General features: G+C 38.9%; 1 protein-coding gene across 14 annotated transcripts in view; it reads right to left on the bottom strand.

Annotated features, from left to right (window-relative positions):
- Positions 1-22,429, bottom strand: part of AKAP6 (A-kinase anchoring protein 6) — a 276,515-nt gene that overhangs the window by 151,205 nt on the left and 102,881 nt on the right. For all 14 annotated transcript variants that reach the window (XM_032692214.1, XM_032692213.1, XM_032692216.1 and 11 more), the window contains one exon: positions 9,275-9,397. In XM_032692214.1, coding sequence (XP_032548105.1) covers positions 9,275-9,397 — 123 coding nt within the window. The remainder of the gene's footprint in view (positions 1-9,274; positions 9,398-22,429) is intronic.

Raw genomic sequence — 22,429 nt, 5'->3', positions numbered from 1 at the left:
CTGAAAGTGTGCTTGTATTTCCTTTGAGATTCTGGCATTATAATCTTTCAATGATTTCCAATCTCAGAATTTTATAAAAATAAATTTCATTTCACTTTCAAAACCAAATTACTGACTGCATCTTTATTGATAATACTGGTATACTTAAAATTTCAGGCAATAGCATGCATTTGAATAGACATAAAAATTACAGTTAACAGAGTTCCTAGATAAGCTTTATGCAGTTTAAAAATTGTTTGAAAGTAATGTTTATTTTATTAATAAAGGTGTTTCAAAAGTTGTTACAATGATAAATTTTTCTACAGAGTATGACCAAGTTGTCATACGTAAAGCTACAAAGCTTCTAAGTCAGAACTTAGGTCAAATACTTTCACTGAAAATTCATGATCAAGTTAGTTCAAAGCATGTTATAATGGCAGTTTGATTTCATTATATCACTATGGGCACTGAATCCCCCGTATGCAAATTATTTCTTCTGCAGGTCAGGCAACAATGGACTCAGTGGAATCCCTAACTTTCAGCACTCAGACAGTGTTGAGTAACAGATACGTTAAATACAATGTCTGCATTTTGGGATACCTCAGGACCTGAGAGTTTTACAATTTTGGGTAGTGAGGCTTGAGAGGAGGCGAACATTTGTAACTGCCAATCAAGTTACCCAACCTTGTTCAGCTTCACCAATAAGAGCAAGTGAATTTACACATTTTTCAAAGTCTGAATGATCTGCGTTTTATTGTTCTCTGACAGTGTTTGGCCTTGTTTCCTAAGAAAATTATAATGGGTATTTAATACATACTCAGAGGAACATACCATCTGCTACATGCTTGCACGTAAAAGAACACCATGTTTTAAGGATCTCATCGCTTCCCCTTCCAAAGAAATAAACATTAGCTTAAAAGCACCCTGGATAGTGGTGAAAATTTTAAATTTTTAAACCTCAAGCATAATGAATAAAAAGAAACAAAACAACAGAGCAATATAGTTGTTCTTGAAACATAGACCACACTCTATATTTTCATATACGTAACATACAAGACATCAAAATCCTCACAAGTGATACAGTTCAGATTTTGGACATTACAATTTTCCCTTTTTCTTCAGTAGAAGAAGCAAAACTACTTTAGGATGACACCCTAATATGCTCTGCCTCTGTCCAGAGACAACTGTGGCTCTCAGAACGAGAAAAGCTTGGACAATTTCCCATGGAGTGAGTTAACAACTAATACATTACAGACAGGCCCAGCAGAGCTACCTTTTATTATGGGTCCTATCCCCTTCCTATGCACAACAATGCAAATCTGGGGCAGTAGCAAAAAATGTCCTGAGAAGGTCTGAACCAATCAAAAATCAAAATAAATACAATCAAGGTTAGGTATCCATAAACTTGAAAGACAGGTTTAGAAAAAAGTAGTACCCTTAAGATTATTCAGTCTCCAGGAAACTACTTCTTATGCTACAGGCTTGCACAAAATAAACCTCTGGAGTGGGACTGTGTGGTAATACCTGGTAGCAACAGTACAGGAGGATAGTAAATGAACACTTCTTTTCTTCATTAAAAGCACATATAGTAACAAGAGATGTCTATCACAATAGATCTCCTACTTCTTGCTGCCAGGACCATAAACATGGCCCACTCCTTCTCCTTACAAAGAAGGTTTGTGTCAGCTCTTCTTTACTGCATGAACTTATGGGAAACATCTTTAGATCAAGTGCAGTATTTTTGTATTGGTCAGGACAGCAGTGCTGTTATTAGCAGCATATATACCCGTTCTCTCTTATATACCTGACTTTTCTCTTCCTTAGTCACCAAAAAAATTGCTGAAATTCAAAGAACAGTCCAAACAGTTTAGAAACCTCTATTTTTCCCACTGCCAGCAACTGTACGCTCTCTGGCTTCAGACTATAACACAGGTAGAACCAAATGTATTATAATGACATCAACATGTCCTTTTCATGTTCTCAGGCCCTTTAACTCAAGAAACAGAAAAAATTACTTAGAGGTTATTGGTTTTATGGATTTTAAAAGCTGAACAATATTCACAACTGACAATATACATGTATTCCCTTTGTTTAAGTTTGCTATCTTACTTCCTATTAAGTAATTTTATTTGCCTGTGAAATCTGCTGAGTTTAGTCTGTATCTCTGGTTAGTATGTTCTGCAGACTGCTTCCTATATAAAAGGATATACATTCAGGAATCCATGTATACCCAAAATGCCTTTTAAGATAAAAAAAATGTAAAATTCAAAAATTTAAACTAAAGTCCTTAGACAAACAAAAGATCAGTCCACTCATGGTGCTCAGACTTTTAAGCACCATCATCCAGCAGATAGTACACTGTATTTTGAGAAAAATATCTAAACTTGCTGCCATGGACATTGGAAATTCCCATATAACAAAAGCACTATATATAACAGCCATTTCAGAGGCTTTAATACCTTTAATAAAATTACCACTACCATTGCTACATTAGCCCAAGGCATGTATATTTAACCTTATTTTTTCAATGAGAACAGATATTTAATACTTCTCTAAACCGACATTTTTCAGAAAATGAGTTTTTCCAGGGAGATGACAATGATTTTTTTTTCCAGACATAGCAAACTTGTTACAAACAATCAGTTATCATAAAATATCGCAGAAGCATCATTACTTCACCAACACAATTTCTTAAATGTGAAAATACAATCTATTTTCTGTATGAAAGCATTTGCTGTTTACAGCTAAGAAGGTGCTGAGCCACGATATGGCAAGAAACATTTACAATGGACACAGAAAAATTCTTATTTCATTTCTCTTAAGATAATAAAATTTGAACCCCCCTGTATCTTAAGAAGAATTTGGTTCTAGAATGGAAATGACATCTAAGCTTTATATACAGAAGGGAAGTAAATGCTAGTGTGAATCAACTTGTCTAATTTGCTTTGAAATACTAGTGATGCTTGGTCAACGATATTTTAAGACTGCAACAAGTAAAGTAAATATGGTGACTGAGAATGTTAATATAATGAAACAATTCTAGGCTAAAAAGGACTTGGATGTGGCACAAAGTCTGTGACTAAACTGGAGTAAAAATCACTGACAGGGATCTAAAAAGAAAACCGAGAAAACATGATTCATGGAAATTATCAGTTAACATATCCTAACCACACTTTGCACTGTAATAACTACATGCCATCCTTGTACTTTATACAGAATAATATTTGCTATTCTAGTTTCAATAAAACATAACATATATTTTTGTCTAAAAAGAAAAACCAAGAAGCAAATAACCATTGTATGAACAATTAATTTTTTTTCAAGGAGGCCATCCTCTTCCATTCTTTCCACGAGTGACAAGCAATTCCTGTTTGTGCTATCTGGAGAAACAGGAAACTGCCAGCTGCCATCTTTTCTTATACCAACAGTTACAATGAGAGTAAAGTGAAACACCGAGAAAAGCCCTGTGGAAGACTTGGGGGTATTGGTGGATAAGAAGGTGGACATAGGCTGGCAAAGAGTGCTCACAGCCCCGAAAGCCAACAGCATCCTGGGGCTTTATTGAAAGCAGTGCGGCCAGCAGGTCCAGAGAGGTGATTCTGCCCCTCTGCTCTGCTCTGAGACCCCATCTGGAGTGCTGCATCCAGCTCTGAGGTCCCCAGTACAAGAAAGACATGAGCCTTTTGAAGCGGGTGCAGAGAAGGGCCATGAAAACGATCAGAGGGATGGGAGCACCACTCTATGAGTAAAGGCTTGACATAGCTGGAGTTGTTCAGAGACCTTATGTCAGCCTTTCAGTACCTGAAGGGGGCTTATAAGGAACATCACAGAATCCCAGAATAGTTAGGATTGGAAGGGACCTCTGGAGATCATCTAGTCCAACTCTGAAGACGGGAACATATTTTTAGCAGGGCCTCTTGTGATAGGACTAGGGGTAATGGTTTTAAACTAAGAGGGTGGATTTATACTACATATAAGGAAGACATTTTTCACAATGAGGGTGATAAAACACTGGCACAGGGTTGTCCAGAGAAGTGGTGGATGCCCATCCCTGGAAATATTAAAGGTCAGATTGGAAGAGACTCTGAGCAATCTAATGCAGTTGAAGATGTCTCTACTCATTGCAAAGGGGATAGACTAGATGAGCTTTAAAGGTCCCTTCCAACACAAACTATTATATGATTCTATGATTTGCTCTTCTTCCCGTTACAAACTTAAATGTAGGCAGGTTACAGCAACAGTATTACTCAAAAGGAGAATAGTGAACAGCCACTTTGAAAGAAACTACTATATCACATGGAAACTGACCATTCTTTATCTGGTTTTGAAGAAAAAATGCAAAATCTGTCATTACTCTCTCTCTTCTTTGTTCTTTGTACTCAGGATTTCAGAATTTTACACAAATTCTTAAGAGTAAGACCGTTAGAACAAAAGTGCCTGACTACTAATTCCAAATTTCTAAGAAGACTTCTCCCTAATTAGTTTTTTCTCTACTGAAAAATACTGTTTGCCAACATCTACTAATAGTGCAAGAAGGATTTAAGAATTTCCAACAAATTATCTTTTTCACTTGCAGGTTCTCATTTAAAAGTCTTGTATTACATAGCTCTAAATATGACACTAGACACAGAAATGGTTTAGGACAAAAAACCTAAGAGTTCACCACAGTATGGTGTAAACTAGAAGTTGTGTAGCAACAAGAAAATGAAGTACTGTGTTAACAACAAAGGAAAAAGTTGAGACTACAGAATTAAAAGTTTCAGTCCTCAGCAAATATGTATAGTGCCTCTTGTCTAAACCTTTCCCTCAGCAGTTCTTCACATTTCCTCATTTGCTAGCTTACTTCTTTTACTGTGCTAAAACAACGCATCTTGTCCGGCCAGGGATAAAGATAAATGTCTGTTTTAGCAAACTAAAATGGTCAAGAGCAATATGGTGAATTCTTATCTGTCGAGCCAGTAAGAAAGTCTGCTTGGTTTCACAAGCACAGCAGAGTACCACCTAGATAGATGCTTTTAGCTCATAAGCTGCCTTCAGGATACTGTTTCTGATGAAAATTGATTTGCATACCACCAGTAGCTGATTTTGATCAGGTTGCCAATGGGAAAGAATCAGCATAACAGAAAAGGATACAAAAGATAAAGAGAATCAGAAACCATTTTCAGAAGTTCCTTTTTTGGTAAGGTAAATGAGGTTATCTTTTCATTGGGAATGGATTTGAGCCTAAATGTTCACAAAATTCAAAACCTGCCTCACTTTTTTCTCTAGCAGGACTGACTGAGGCCTTTGTGAGAAAGTAGATTTCTCCTGAAAAACACCCCTGTTTTATGAAAACGTATTAGTGTTTTCAACATCTGCTGGCTTGGGTGGCTGCCTGCAGAGTGCCAGATGTTCAAGTGGTGGCTGCTCCATGTCAGCCCTTCCATATGAATGGGAAGCACGCCGCTCCCAAATCAGTTTAACTGATGTTACTCAGTTGTGAAGACCTGTAAAATTGAAAGAATAATTTCAATCACTATTCCATGGATCTCTGATAGCATTTTCATTTATAGCTTTATGCTTTGGTGTTATCTAAAATGAAGCATATAGCAACTTCTGTTCTGCAGAACATCAGGGAACTTGGTGTTAAAATTTGCAAGAAAAAGTTCTCCATGTTGAAGATTGCCTATTGTGGCACACATTCAGTATGTAGACTACCTTTCAATTTATAGGAAAAGATCATACTATTTAGAAAACTGTATGGTTACTCATCATGGAAAAATCTATGGAGTTTAAGTTGTAACTGTGATTTAAGAATGAAATTCCAATTTGTCCTACAGTCAATAATTATAATTGTAGTGTACTTGGGTATCAGGCCTAGGCCTGTGTGCACACAGTGCATTTAGTCATGTATTCCCTGGGTGACCCAGGAATTCTCCAGCTAGTCTCTGCACAGATGATATAATTGGGAAAAACGGATCTACCTGAGGAGAGGCTGTCTTCCACCTTCACAACAAAGTGCTTCACTATTTCAGGAGCTTCAGACAGTTACAGAAATGCCTGCAGGCAGCTCTTGCTGAGCCAAGAGCAATGGACAAACACTATTCGTCTGCTTCAAAGTGTTGATTAACATCCTAGGTGGACAATATTGCCAGACCATATAAAAGAATTAAGCGACGTTGTTTGCGGAATGCTACCAATTTAAGCTGAAGGATGTCATGCAATGATGCTTGTTAACAGAGACTTACATCGCCATCCTGTTCAAGAGACTTGACTCCTCATGTGAGCAAAGATTCAAATAAGTTTTGTTGTAGGTTTCTTGTGATGCCTTTTTTTTTTAAACACAGTCTCTAAGTGTCTATGCCACACTATTTCTCAAAATGTCAAAGGTAGTGAAAAGCAAGGTTGAGTGAAGAGAGACTTTAAAATTCAATCATTTATCAACAGTTTACATTGGAATCCTAAAATGACAGTCTAGAATTTTACAAAGTGAAAAATTTGGAGGATGCTCAGAACCCCGTCCTTGCTGCCTTAGCAGGACTTTCCCCAGCCAATCATGAGAAAGGGAACAAGTACATTTTTTCTGTTCTCCTTTTCTGAGATTTTGACAGAAGAGATTTCACTCATGAATGCAAAATATTCTCTCTTTATGGTACTAATTTTGTTATCGCAACAAACATATTTCCAAGAAAACAGTTATCACAGGTAGTGAAATCGATAACTTGTGCCAAAGGCTAATGCCATGTCTCTACTAATAAAAATACTTATCTACACCGATTTTTCACTTATTCTATGATGAGAAAATCTACATTAGTGAGAAATAGTTATGAGATTTGCTAGTGTAGATGCAGTACATAGAAAAGAACCAAGACATTTTCTTTGTTTTCCAAGTTAGTTTGTTATCAGTGTCTGTACTATAAACTCATAAGTCTGGAACCTAATCTTGTAAAGTTCTAAGTTCCAAGTCCTTTACTTCAACAGATCTTAGATGAGTCTGACAACATGTATAACCTGACTGGCAAAAGAAGAAAATGTGAAGTATAAGTCCCTCACAAAGACCTTGATCACCAGTCTGACAAAGCTCAACTAAGGGAAATTTCAACATTGAGCTTGATGTGAATTGAAGTTCATATACTTCTGTTTAAACACAGATTAGGATGTCTGACAGATAAATGCCACTGAAAAGCTGACAATCTAATTAATAAAAATAACTATCTTCCCTGCTATAAAAATGCTCTCTTTTTTCTGCTGTGTATAAACTGGTATGATAGTGTATCTTTTCTGAAATTCAAAAAAGAAATCTCAGAGTTATGTTTTTTCAGGTTATACAGTGGGTTTTTCACTGGCTATAGATGCCATAAAAATAATTATAATATTTTCAAATTGAAATTGAACTGCTCTTTAGACATTTTATTTCTTCAGAGAAGTAAAGGAAAAACCCAACTTGTTTCATAACATAGTCATCCTGAAGCATATAATGATTTTTTTTACCCCAAAGATATGCAGATATAGAGAGTGCAGCTGGGAACCCAGATACTGGTAAGGGAAAGTGAGGTTGTACAGGTGCCCACATACTCATTCAGACTACCTCCAGCAATGAAGCAATTGCCTCTAAGCTACTGTTCCACATTCCAGTCTGATATAGATGGGTTTGGCCTCACCTCTCAGAGAACCACATGGCAAAGTTGGAAGTCGTTTGCCTACAAATGAGCTACTGTGCTCCTCGCCATGGAAGAAAGGGAAAAAGAAACTGACTGTGAGAAGTACTCAGCCTGGTGATTGTCCTGTTCCCGTAAAATGTTTCTTTTTATCCAGTCAAGAGTGAAAATTGCAATTCTACTCATAAAAACTTATCTCGATAAAAGTTTCATGTTGCAGAGTACAAGGAAAACAAACTGACCAGTGCCTTTTCTGAGGTCTGATTTTACAACATGCTCTGTATCTTCAGAGCACCTGCAAACACAGTGGGAATCATGTGACCAAGTGTGTGCAGCACAAGGAAAAAAAACAACTCCACCCCAAACCCCAAAATCCACAAAGTAAGGCAAAAATGCAGTGTCTTCATACTGCATTTGATAGACTACCACAATTTACTGACTGCCCCTGGGTGTTACTACAACAGAAATTGTTTAAGAAGAAAAGGCACAAGAGCTTTCTTTATAGCTGAAATTCTGAAGACAGTTTTCAATTTGGTTCTAATTGTATATGTGGTTAATGTATACTTAATTAATTTAATAACGGTCACTCCAGTATTACAGTAGGGATTAGGATGACATTTTTTCCTGCAGTGCGTCACGTGACTTACTGGGACTGTCAAATACTTTTCTACCATAAGATTATCAGAGACTGGAAATGAGACTGAGCTTTGGGGGTTGATGCTCTGTTGTGGGCTCAGCTAATGTACTGTTTTATCTAGGTGGGATGTCTAGGTCATCGGCTAAAGGTAGTGTTATCACTGTGTATCTTCCATTTCATACTGGCAAGAACCTAAGATTCTGGCAGAATGAGAGGAAATCTCTTCGTTTAATTTTCCATTCTTTTTTTGTTCCTTTTACTAGCTAGAGTAGTTTACCTGTTAAGACACCTGCCCATTGAACAGCATGCATTGAGCTCTATTCTCTGCCTTCAGCATTAAATCTTACTTTTGAGGACTTAATGCCTGATTTAATGCAGCTCTTTGTTTCACCTCATAACGAGAAACAGCTCTTAGAAGAATTCAGTGAAAGTCCCATAAGGTTTATCAAATATTTCTCAATCTATAAATCTAGCCTGTAATATATTCAGAAGATTATTCATCCAAATGTTTTCTACTTCCACTCAGTTTTTTAGCTTTTTGCACAAGAACAAGGTTAGTGACAGTTGTATTAATTACATGACAGAAATGTACATCAAGTAAAATTATTAACTATTTCAAATTTTTATTTAAATTACTCTGTGTGTTAAAAATATGGGAGAGAGAATAAGTTACACACTAGAAAGACTTTTGTTAATGTTACAGTGGAGTAAAAGTCCTAGAATGATCAGCAGAAAAAACATTATCCTTTGTCCTTTTGCTATTGCCATTTTCTTTCAGTTTTGGAGATAAATTCTGAATTGTAATGTAATTCTGACTTTTAATTTATCTTTACAAAGCTATCAGTACATATTTCAAATACAGAAAATAATTTGTTGCTATTTTCATTAAAATAAACTGTAATGCTGCAAATCTTACATTAAAATATAGATGCACACTAGTAATTAAAAAATAATAATCAAATAAAAAGCACAGCAGAACACATCAATTACTGATAGTAATCATAGTGTAATCTTGTCCTACCAAGTGTGTCTCCAGGTACAGTTTAAGGCTGTCTGTCTCTGCTTTAGGAGGAGTCCAATTCTCTGTTGTTTCCATGGCTTCATTTAACCAGTGAATGAATTCATCCAGTTTGCTTACAAACCCCTTGCCATGTAAGAAAAGAGAAAGAACAAGAAAAGCACATTTATTAGCAAAATGGCGATGTGAAAAATGTATGCTCAATTGTATTTATTTTTTTTAGCCAAGAGAGTACAATTTTGCCGTTTAAAAGCATGCAAAAAACCCAAACCAAACCAAAACAACAACAAAAAACCATATACACACAAAAAAGAAAGTGGTCTTCTAGTAAATGAGAAGTAGAACAGTGTTTCTGGAGATAATCTAATGTGATATTTTGGGACAAGACAATGTGAGATCCATATGACTGCAATGAAATGGAGAAAAGAGCAAAGTTTTAGAAGATATGAAGGGGATATATAAAAAGCTTTATAGACATTACAATGAAAGTAAACTAAAGAACTTGCACTGGGCAGATAGGCTGTACTCTGAGCACTGTAGGTTGACAAAAGGGCTGAACAAAGCTGCATTAACAAGGTATGCATAATGGACTGAGGGAAGAAATTACTTGTCAGAACTCGAGTGTTGTGACTCCTGTTTTGGTTCATAGGATGAGAGAAGAAATCAAACAGTAGATGAGGTAGAATATATAGCATTTAATATAAATATTGCTGATTGCATATGAGCCACACAGATGGTGTTCCATAGAAGACAGGAGCTCCTGCTTCTCAGGAGCACCATTTATTTCAAGATTAGTACCAATTATATTGTCTGATTAAAAATAGTGCCCCTGAATTTACATGATTGGATGATACTATGGGCACATACTGAGTACAGATAATTTTACCTAAGTCTTATCCACCATGAAGCAAGAGAGTAAATGGAATAAACTGACCGTGATGTTTATAAGCACCCTGAAAATTAACTCTGAAGAGGAATGTCCATCTATTGCAAGCATTGTAAGACTAGATTAAGTTAGTTTTAATAATGGTTATATTATTAGTCATTAACTATGAATTTCACAGCATGGTGAGAATTTTAGTTTCCAGTTGGATAACAACTCAATATACACAGTATCTCACTCTCACCATTTCAGTTATGGAATGATTTTGACTAATTATTAGTCCATTCAGATAGCTAAAAGCTAAGGATGGAACTTTTAAAGATTTCTGAGTAACTCAGGACCCCAAATCCCCTTCTCTGAAGTTATACATGAAACTGGAATTCTAAACAAGACAGAAACAGCAGTCTGAGCAGTAGGTACACAGCCACGTTGTGCAGTGGTAATAACACAGGCCAAGTAGAGCCACACTTCCTTCAAAATCAGCAGTAGTAGAGTCATTTTGGCCAGCACTGTGCCAAGAAGTAGGGTCCAGCATTCAACTCTTGGCTTCCAGGTGAAGTGGCAGTACTTCTGAACTGAAGCTAGTCTCTGGCAGGAAGCTGCAGTGCATACTGCAGGCGTGACAGCAACACTGAGGCACTCTGAAGTCTTTATTTATTATTTTTTTATGTGAGTACCTACAAGATCTCATGATGAGGTCACTGTTGCTATCTGTATTCATGGAATCCACTGTATCAAGTCATTATAAGGAAGAAAACTGTTACTGTGCAGATTTCATTGTAGGCTGTTTATCTGGACATTCCAGAAAGGGGAAAGGAAGACAGGGAAAGCAACCGAGTGGCTATGGTGACTGAGACAACGTGCCTATACTCTGGGGCAAGTAATGAAGGTAGCTACATCTCCTCTCTCCCCGTGGCACAGGGTGGGGGGCAAGATGTCCCCCTGGCTATACTGCTTGCTTTCTTCCAGCTCACAGTGGAGCATAGGGGATGCCAGACTGGCAGAGGAGTGGGAGACGTGAGCTGATGGGGAGGGGAGCAGGAGGGGTAAAGTCCTTCTTGTCCCTCCAATAAATCTCTGCCTGCATTTTAGCAATGTGCTGTCCTTGAGAGACAAGGTGATATGGTAAGCACACACACACACACAAAAAAAAAAAAAAAAAAAAAAAAAAAAAAGGCTCTCTCTTGTATATGCGTCATGTATTTTATGGAGACAGACACGTATAACATCTGCCTGCAGTACTCGATGTCTGTATGCCTTCAAAAGGGTGTTCGGAAACACTGAAGGCTTGCAGCAGTATAAAGAGCAACTATTAGCCACAGAGTTACTTCTGCCCTCTCACAAAACGTGCCTGTGTTGTAATGTCTGCTACTTCAAGCTGGTGCTTAGAGACTCCCAGGCAGCCAACTCCAGCCTGGTGTGTCCCCTCGCCGCCCAGATCAGGTTGGCTGTGGGCCCCTGTGGGGAGCAGGGAATGCCTGGGGGTTCGTTTGGGGGCTGAAAAAAACCCATAGATACAGTCTCCTACAGAACCACGATGAGCCACTTTACTTTGGGGGGGGGGGGTAAGGAAAGGCTGCAAGCTTCAGTTCCAGTGCCACCTGGCACGTTGGAATCGCGGTGGGGTACACGATGCCCGGGGGGAGCCCGCGGAACGGGGAGCACCGGCCGCGACCAGCCCCGGCGGGCTCTCCTCTGCCAGGCTGCATAAATCACAATAATTCCACTATTTTTCAAATGACGGCAATAAAATTTTATTGAAACCATTCAAAAGAGCACATCTGTAGAAACCGAAAACAGCGGAGGGCCGGGGGAAGGAAGGGGAGGGAAGGGAAGGGGAGCCCGGGCCGGGCAAGGAAAGGGAGCCCGGGCCGGGCAAGGAAAGGGAGCCCGGGCCGGGCAAGGAAGGGGAGCCCGGGCCGGGCAAGGAAGGGGAGCCCGGGCCGGGCAAGGAAGGGGAGCCCGGGCCGGGCAAGGAAGGGGAGCCCGGGCCGGGCAAGGAAGGGGAGCCCGGGCCGGGCAAGGAAGGGGAGCCCGGGCCGGGCAAGGAAGGGGAGCCCGGGCCGGGCAAGGAAGGGGAGCCCGGGCCGGGCAAGGAAGGGGAGCCCGGGCCGGGCAAGGAAGGGGAGCCCGGGCCGGGCAAGGAAGGGGAGCCCGGGCCGGGCAAGGAAGGGGAGCCCGGGCCGCGCAAGGAAGGGGAGCCCGGGCCGTGCGGGCCCGCCGGCGGAGGGAGCGCCGCCCGCCCGCACGCGCGCCGTGCCTGGGCCCACAGCGCCACCTACCGGCGCCACCCCGCGCGCGGGCCCGGGAACCGCGGGAGCGAAACCAAACATGGGACATCCCTGTGCGAACATCGGAGCGGAAATTACAGGCGGTCCGGTTTAGGCTGTTAGAGAGCGTGCGAAATAGAAAATCATTTTTTTATCACATTGTACGTGAGATTAAATCTCAGCAATGCAGGTCCTACTTCATTCGCCGTGAATTAGCGATCAAAACAATGCCCCGGGGTTTTTCTTTTTTTCATAGCAATGCCCAGGATTCCATCCTATTTATTTGAATAGCCTGATGCCAGTGAGAAAGGAAGGAGCGGCCTTTATCACCCAGCCACCAGTTTCGCGGCTCACCCCTGCCCTGCAGGGAGGCAACTCGGGCTCGGAAATTGAAACCTCTGCGACCACTACTGACCGCAGCGGCTCGGGTTTGACGGACCGGGCTGCCTTTGCTCTGGGTCCTGAACTTCCCCTTCTCGCCTTTGACTTTCGGTCAAGGTGCAGTTACCTGCAGGCTCTGAGGTTGGGGCCAGTACAAACGACCCTGCCTGGCCCACCCGACTGGCCTGGGCAGCCAAGGCCAGGAATAAGGCTGCCTGCTAGCTCACACTGAGAGAAGGAGCATCTCCAGTATTGGTGGTCCATGTAGCCCTGTCACAAATTTAAATCCGGCTCTTTAATCTCCTCAAGTCTGATAATAGAGGGGAAGTCCAAAACATAACTTATCCCTTGACTGAAGGGCCACTGCCCCTTCACAGATTGACCAACACAGAGCCATTTCTGTGTAATCAAGATGGCCTAGTTAATTAGAATAAAATTAATCATGTCCATGCAGTCGGGGACACAAACAGCATTAGAATACTTCTTTTTCTTATAATCTGAAATATTTCCCAGAATATACATTTTAAATAAAAGGTTAACACAAAATAAGATCTAAAAAATAATGGGGAAAAAACATTGTCTTACAATACAGAAAATCTATTGTGAGACTCTGACAGAGCATGAAACTATGCTTTAAAAACAGTTTATAAGATAAATTATATTAAAAAAAAAAGAATGAGGCTTAACATATTATCCTAAATCCAAATCCAGGAATACTCAGTGAATGAAATAAATTCACAGGATGACAAATTCTAACCAATACAGGATATTTTTCTTTTTTTCCTCTTCATTTAACAAGATACCAATGAAAACACTTTACATCCTCTTCTACATACTTACCTTTCTGATTTTTCTGAGATCATGCTTTTCTTTCTCTAGATATTTTTCCTTCATCATTCTTAAGATGGGAAAGAGCTTAACAGGAATAACTTTGGTGACTCTATACTGATTTATACTAGTTAAGAGTCTGATATCACAGTATCACACTCATAATGAAAATACTGTAAAATCTACCCAACTCGTACTTTGGTAGAAATTAACAGGAAATTAAACTATTGTATTTTCCATCAAAACTTCTTGGAAGCTGAAAGCTCATAGCTGGTTACGTTGAAGCTAAAAATTACTGTACAAGAATTCCTCAGAGAGAAAAGAGGGGAGCAGAAGAGAAAAAAAGAAATACCAATGTAATCCAGTCTCTGCCTTTTGACCAGCTCATTCAGTTTCGCACATGTAATAGTTCTGCACTGTGCTAGCAAGCTAGATCTTAAGAAAACTAGGGCTCTTACAGCATGAAGCTATTCTTATTCTATGCTACTTAGTACTGAAACAATTGTTTCTGGATTCTTATTGGATGATTTGCAGCAATTTCTGTGATAAAGTTTGCAAATAATGATAAAGCTCTTCCCATAGCACACACATTAACCTTTAAAACCTTCAGCTTTCCATTTTATTTCATGACAATTTTACAGATTTTCCGAGGGGGAAAAAGAAAGTCCTGATCACACATCTCTGAAAAAAATCTGGAGCAAAAATGGCTTCGTTTGAAATTTGGCACATACAAAATTTTTTTTGTGATCTAATTCTATTTTCTCTGGATGGATAAGAATGAAAAAGACAGACAACTCTAAGTATTAGGGGGGGGGAGCCATAACTCATAGAATGAAAATACACTTAATTCAATTGTTCTATACAATTAAGGAATTAATTAATTAAATGAAGTATTAAAAATAAATTTGATGGGATTTAACTAAATATCCTGAGACTTCCTCATTAATGACCAGAGCACTTAAATTTTTTTGAATCACAAGAATGAGAATTCACTTGCTGAGTCATGCAAAAAGGGCGGGGATGGATCAGCTCCGAGGCCAAAGGGCCTATGAGAAAGTATGGGCTGAGAAAGTGTGTACTTGGAAATGTACCTCCTACCGTTGTTCTATTAAATGTAAGGGCATACAAAAGATACAGATCCCCCACCTGCTGCACAGGGCTGCAGGGCTCCCTACACTCAGTACAGCTGTGCAAAGGACCTTGGGTTAGGCAGGCTGGTTGCATCTGGCATGCGGGATAACAGAGCAGAAGAGCAGCTGCGGTGGTGTGGCACCAGTATAAGGAACCCTGGAGCGTGGGGGCAAGGCCTATGGAGGTGGACAGATGAACAAGTCTCACATGCAATTCGCTACATTTAATAGGACTGTGTGTGTGTGTTCTATTTATCACAAGTGTGTGTCACAAAAATCAGTTTTAATAAACACAAAAATAGGCAGCCTTTGGCAACCCAAGTAATTTGTGCCTTTTTCCTGTTTTCCTGGATTCTGTTTAGATATTCCTCCCTACTCATGATGAGTACAGCAAACCTCACTGCTCACTACCTGCTGCCCACTAATGCCTTTTGGCGTGGCCCAGGAATTCCTCACTCCCTATGTTTCTCCAGCTTCCACAGTCCCCTCCTATACTTTCCCATTGAACTTCAGAAGCTCACCCCATCTCTGGCCAAAGACCATAATTCTTTAGAAATATATATGCATTAACTTTCAACTTCCTAGTTTGCAGCAACAGTTTGCTGCTTACTGCCATCAACCAAGTCAATCAAATAAGTTTTGGTATCCACTGACCCCTTGCTACATGCTCCCAGAGTTGGTGGCATAGGCAATGCTCATGGTTTAAAAAGACCAAGTAGAGCCCAGGAGAAATATTATAAGCTGTCAGCAAAACAACAAGCAGTTGACCAACTAAAAAACTTCTGGTAACAACTACAAAACTAGTGATAACAACATAAGTGCTTATGATACTATAGAAAAGCTCTAGCCCCTGATGATAGCAGTGCATATTCTCATAGCTTGTCAGTGGTGTTGCTCAGATATAGTCTCAATGGATTGCAATATTCTGAGAAGCACACAACTAAGAGCTCCCAGAAAAGCTTTTACTGTCACAGTCATAAAAAGGATGTTTTGACGATCAAGGGAGTCACTTAAAATTATGCACAAATGCCTCTCAACTAGGTTAACACCACTTCTTGCACTAGAACTTTTAAAGTTTCCTAACTTCAGTTCAGTGGTTTAATTTTACTTTTACATTACAAGATCTCTCTTTTTCCTGGGTCAGATAGGAAAGTAAACAGTTCCGGTGTTCGATAATTTTAGCACTTCAAATGATCTCATTTAGACTTTGAAGTTCAGCTTTCATTAATTGAATGGAATGGGAAAAGAGGAAGTTTCCATCTCAGCTGCACCTATCACTTTACAAGTCCAGCTTTTATTAGACCACATTTAGAAAGGAAGCAAACTGAACCTCATTTCTATAGTTTTGAGCTTTACTCTGAAAGCACATTTAGGGTTACCAAAAAATTGAATGTGAAAACATGGAACTTATATTAAAAAATGCAACTTTATTTTTTGTTGCTACAATAAAAGCAGCAGAATCTTAGATGTCTTTAGTAGATTTTTGATGTGAGATTCCTTTAGATGAGGAATTTGGATATATGCACTCAAGGAAGTTCATATATTGACATTAACATTGCCAAAATTATACCATAAAACAGAGGAGGCAACTACATTCTACCATTGTGAAAAAATTTCTGGCACTCATCCTAGATCAAATTTGGGTTTGCTTTTTATAGAAAAAAACTCCCAGATTTACTGTGCCTATATGGCACAGGTAACAAATTTATTTTAATATTTTTTGGCTTGTAATTTTTTGATGTGCAGTTTTAACACCACTATTAGTCTAACATTTTCATTTAACATGTATGTGGGCTTATACTTAAGACACTTCTGGTCATTGCATTTGTAAAAGTACAAAGCCTTTCAATGACTTGAAGTAAGAATAAAATCAGAATAAAAGCAATGTGCCAAACTATTAAATGCAAACACACTAAAATTATTTGCCATGATAGCTAAGAGATAGCTAGATGGTGAAAAGTCTTCTGTGTTCCACAAACCTCAGTGTGGAAGCACCAGACAAGACTGTTTGTTAAATCACTAGCCCAGACCTTTTTCCTCTCCACCTTCCCTTTTATTACACAAAGGGAGTTCTCTTCTTAAAAGAATTGGTTATGAGGCTGTGTGCTTAAAAATGAATGTCCAATTTTGTTGCAAGCAGACAGTGTTGTAAAGTTTGTTCCCAATTTACAAAAAGACTGAGCTCACAGAGGGGTCTGTGTACAAGGATGGGCTGGCTCTAAGGGCTCTTCTATCATAGAATGCATTAAGAAAACCCTTTGTCTAACCACAAAAGGACTTGCATATTAGTCTCAGGAGGAACACATTCCTGCCCATGGACTTTATTTTCAAAAGGATAAAAGTGCACTTTCTTCATGGGCAAAGGTAAGTCAAAGAAATCCAGGAACTCAAGAGGATGAGGCTGCAACAAACTGCCACAGTCAATTTAATTGGAGGTAGAGCCAGAGGCAACAGTAAAACCATTAGCAATACAGATGTTACGATCCCCAAGGAATCAAGATGCCACAATGGAAAATATCCTTTGTGTGATATTGTCAAAATTCTGTGGCAGACAATGACCTCACAGAAACATACAACTGGCCAAACACATCAGTAGGATGGAAATACTTAACATGCAATCCAGGATATATTAATAAACAATTCAGAAATAGAACTTAGCAGCTTTCTGCTAAAGAAGTGACACATTTATTCAATAAGCCCAGTCTGTGAGAATATGTGACTTAAATGTTCCTTCCAAATTGGGAAAAGATAAAGATCAAATACTTTTCTTAGATGACATCCATGTAAAGACACAACTTCTACTATATACTGTCTAGTTAAGTATTTTTAAGACTGTTAAATTACACAAATCTTTCATGAGTCCCCCCTCTAGGCTTTGTGCCCAACTACCACACACAGAATTAGAAATTGAATGCATTTTCCCTAATGGGCATCTATTGAATTGGCTATGATTTATATGGTTACAGAGCAGAAAGTTCCATAACCACAGGATGGTCCCTGGCTCATTACTTTTCCTAGGTTTAGAGTCCAAGCTATTTTTCCATACTCTATTCTGACTAAAGCAGGAATAGCCAAAAATATTTTTAATTTCTCAGTTTCCTAAAGCCTTCCAGGTAAAAGAGACAGAACCATAAAGGCAGGATAGGCTTTAAAAGCATGATACAGAGAAACAAGTGAAGCATTACTTTTCAATCCATTACAAACAACCAGATTTGAAGACAGTGAACCCAACTCTGCAATAAAAAAATCACTGCCCAGATGGGACTGTTGACATTTTTTCTGCTTCTAGACAAAGAGCAGGTTATGCTACCATGCATATTAAGAATCATTCCTAAATGTACCTCTGTAGATACTTAAACTTTTCCACGTAGTTGTTTCTTTACCCTGTGCCTTGTCTTACTTTTGGCTCAAGATGAAGGTCTACTTTCTGTTTGATAAAATTACCACAAGGCCTCCTCCTGCTTGAAACTTGCCAGATCTAAAAAAGATACTAAGTACCAGCAGATTGACTGTGAGGCTAAGATGGATAACAGGAAAAGTAAGCCACATGCTTTTAAAGCCTGTTCCTAAGACATATATTCTTAGATTAGCAGACTAGCTTCCAACACCACCGGTAGCATTTCCCCCAGTCTTTTGGAGGATCATTGAACACCCAAAACCACAGCAGCAAAATCCATGGGCTGGAAGCACACTGCTGGAGAGATCCACGTAGCCCTGAGGCCAAGAGAGCTGTGCATAGGAATGTCATATAGCAGTGTAGGAAAAGCCAGTGTCATTGTGACTTTGCAAGGGTTCAAGAGTAGGGAGGACTGACAGAGAGACAGTATGAGAAAGGCAAGAACATCTGATTCATTCATCATTTAAAAAATCCACTGGTATGAACTGAACAGCAGTATGGGCTGGTTGTAAACCTCCAGAAATGCCAGCTACTCCAATGGCAGTGCCACCAGGCATACAGAATGGCTGCTGGCCTCTCCTCATGCTGACATGGCCATGCTTCCCACCTGAGAAGTAATGTTAACTGGCACAGGGCCAGACAAAGTTTTAGGTCTCCTGCATTTATTCAGGTGAGGACAGAGTTCAGGCTGAGAAAATCTGGGAGGCCAGCACTGTACCTCGGAAGTGGTGTGAAGTTCAAAGCACTCCCAGGGATTGAGTTAGTAAGTAAATGAGCATATCCTTCTTGGTATGGAAAAATCTTACATATGCATTCACATTCTGGATGACAGACAATAATTTTTCTTATCTGCCTCCCAGGTTATCATGCCTACTAGTTTGAATTCTAGTTATTTTCGAGGCTGGACAGCGGGTGCGAGCCCTCTGGTGGAGGTGGCTTGCGACACCTGCCAGCGCCGCTGATCAAAAGCATCGTCTCCAGGGAGTGGGAGGGACACTACACAAAACCCACTCCTCATACACGAGTAAGCTTCTCCACCGCGGGGTTATGCAGGCACACAGGTATAGGTTAAAGAAGCAAATATTTTCCACTGTACTAATCAGTACTGTCTTTTGTCAGAGAACCTCTGCAGTGTGAATCTGTGTTAAAATGTTTCTAGCACTCAACTCATTCAGCATCCCTAGTCTGGGAGAAATTTTTGAGGTTCACTGGAAAAAGGTTCCTGAGGAAACAATATTGAAACTATGGAGTGAATAGTATAAGCAGTAGAAAAGAGAAACCTGTGAGCTGAAGGATACCAAGAATGCTGAAAATGAGACAGAAATAGCAAGGAAGAACAGAATATAAGAAAATGGGGCATAAACTAGGAGGAAAGTGGAGGAGGAGGAAACACAAGAAAAGAACAAGTTAGCTATTTATATGTAGTCAAAAAAAAAAAAAAGTGTGATGTTCCTTGGGCCTTTGGCAATAAAATAACCCAGCAGAAGCTCTGAGAGTTAAAAGTGGAACAGTCAGCAACCATGATATTGAGTGAGGTGAGTAATATTCAAACTTCTGAATGTTCATACAAATCTAGTCTTTAAAGTTCATCATACTACTAGGATTGAGCATATGGTTTCTGAAAATATACATATTCACAAAGAGCAATGCCTGTTATTGGTCATGTTTCACAGAAACTCTCCCTCCTCTTAAAATAACTTTTTTTCCGAGTCATTTCTTCTCTACATAAAATTCAGGAGGCCTAAGTAGCAGCTAGGAAATAAAGATAGATGCCCAAAACATCTTCTAATACAGGACAAGTTTTCTCTTATGCATCACAGTATCAAATATTCTAAACTGAAGCCTTTTTTGCTAATACTTTCATGTGACCCTTTCTAAGTCACAGATTTGCCATATGTAGAGATCAGCTAAGATATGTGAATGTTCTTAGGTCATGTATTCTTGTTTTACTCATTAAACCAAGAAGCAAGAACATCTACAGAAATTTGTGGCCAATGATGTATCAAGAAAAGGACAAGAAGAGCAAATAAATCTGCTTGAGCCAAGAAAGATGATGCCAATATAACTTTATTTCTGCAGCAGCAGCTGGAAGGAGTGTCTGGATCCTGGAGGGACCCTGAGCACAGCACAGGATAGGGTCTTGTCTTTGCTAAAAATGCCAGGCACCAACAAGTATTGTTATATTCTGTATAAAGGATAGTGTCACAAAGCTGCAGTAAATTCACATCTACTTCACAGTCCCAAATTTCCTTTTTTTTTCTTTCCTTTTTTTTTTTTTTGGTGCATTCTGAACAACTCTAAACTAGAATAGAAAATGTAGAAGTTAGTTCAGGACCTCGTGTTCATAAGTACCAATTTATTATTTATTCTACTGGGAAACCTAAAATCAAATCTCCTGATAAGCACTGTTCCCTTTCAGTATGAAATATTTGGTATACAGCAACCTTGATCCAAACTCTATGGATAACGTAAGTCTGTAATTAGGATGTTAATTTTCAGTGAAGCTAGTTGTCTGATGCGCTTTGTCTAAACATGCTGCCAATATAACTATGGATGTTGAAGCAACCTACAGTGATGTAAGGGTACTTGGGAAGTACTGCATTGCCTCTTCATTTAATTATTTTAAATGTTGTGTTGGCAACATACCTTATTTTCAGATTGTTTTACAGCTAATGTATGTATTGATTATGAGATGAACTGCATCCAAAAGACAAACTAATCTTCATTTGCAATTTTTTCCATATAATGACCTCTGTAATAGATTAATATAAAGCTTTATTCTGCCCTGAAAAATAGACTGTTATGGATGACCATCATTCCTTGGCTTGCATACCCTGAGTATTTGGGCTTCAGAGAGTGGACTGGGGGTGGAACTCTCTTGTGCAGCTGCTATTTCCAGCTGATGGTCAGCTGCTATCTTGCACATGCTCTGGGCACTGGAGGACGCTCAATTTGAGCCATGCCAGTACCTCCCCTAACTGTCCCAAAATTTCTTTACTCTTTTATCTTATAGTTGCTAGAAACAAACCTAATTCCCCAAGCATTTAATGCCTTGAAAGGCACACGATATGCACATACCACGGTTGCTCCTGTAGCCTGAAATCAGAGGCATTATGTCAATTAAACTACTCTCTGTGAAGTTCCAAAGAGGTTACGTTTTACCAAAAAAATACTAAATCATATTAAAAGAATGAAAACAGGCAAATCTTATACCTTTACTCCACAGCACAAAATTAATTCCATGGGTTTTTCAGTGCCTTTTAAATAAAAGGTAAATTCATTATTTTTTACATAACACTTTCAGTCAATCAGCCAGTAAGAGAGAAATAAAGAAAGAAAGCTACTCTATTCTTGACCTGGTGGTCCCAAATCAGAAATAAACACTTCTTGTTTAAATTATATAACCGTAGTTCACTAAATAATAATAAAAATGGCAGTTATATTTGCAGGGAGATAGCAGCTCTAAATGTTTTGCAGAGGAAAGGATTTTGTTTAATATATTTTACAAATTCTTTAGAAGTGCACAAGCAGGTTTTATTTTTCAAAGTTCAATAGTTGAAATACACATGCAATTTTTTTTTAAATCAAAACTATTTCAGCATTAAATTTGTTGGGATAAAATACATAGCAAAAAATTGTTGGAGACTAAACTAAAGTAAAAAAGATATTGATAAGGAGGAAATTTTCTAGGTTGTGATTTATTTATTCTCTGAATTTCTAACAACAACATTTGTGAAGTTGTGTGGGGCTTGCTCATTTGAGAATGAAATAAAGCCATCAGTAAAATAAGTGCAGGAACAAGTTACGGCCTCAAGAGGGCAATATATCACCACGTCTAAGAGTTTTCAAAAACGAAGGAAAAAACCACTTTTTACTAAAATAGAACACATGCTGTTTGCTTGTGGGTAAGTGCTAAATATATTGACCTCTGCTGTATCACTGACATGACTTAAGATATAATGACCACGATTCCCCCTCAAAGACAGAACATTTAATTCAGTATTTCTTATTTTTCAAGGTTAATTGGTTAGAAGAGGTCGAGTCTGTCACCTCTCAAGAGATATTATAATTCTTTGACCCATGAACTTGTTTTGCAGTTAAGATTTCTGAACTTTAAAACAGAAAAATGGTGATTGACACTATTCACTAAATAAGACAAGAGTGATAAGAGATTAGGATTCACCACCTCTTCTCTTCACTCCATTATTATTCCTCTAGTTTCCTCATTTAGCCTCCTGTTATGCACTTGGTTCCTGTTCACCTGCAGTC

This window comes from Chiroxiphia lanceolata, chromosome 6 (genome assembly GCF_009829145.1).
Source record: "Chiroxiphia lanceolata isolate bChiLan1 chromosome 6, bChiLan1.pri, whole genome shotgun sequence".
In the NCBI taxonomy this organism is placed as follows: Eukaryota; Metazoa; Chordata; class Aves; order Passeriformes; family Pipridae; genus Chiroxiphia; species Chiroxiphia lanceolata.
The sequence above is the reverse complement of the archived record's forward strand: the minus strand, read 5'-3'. Positions and strand labels throughout refer to the sequence as shown.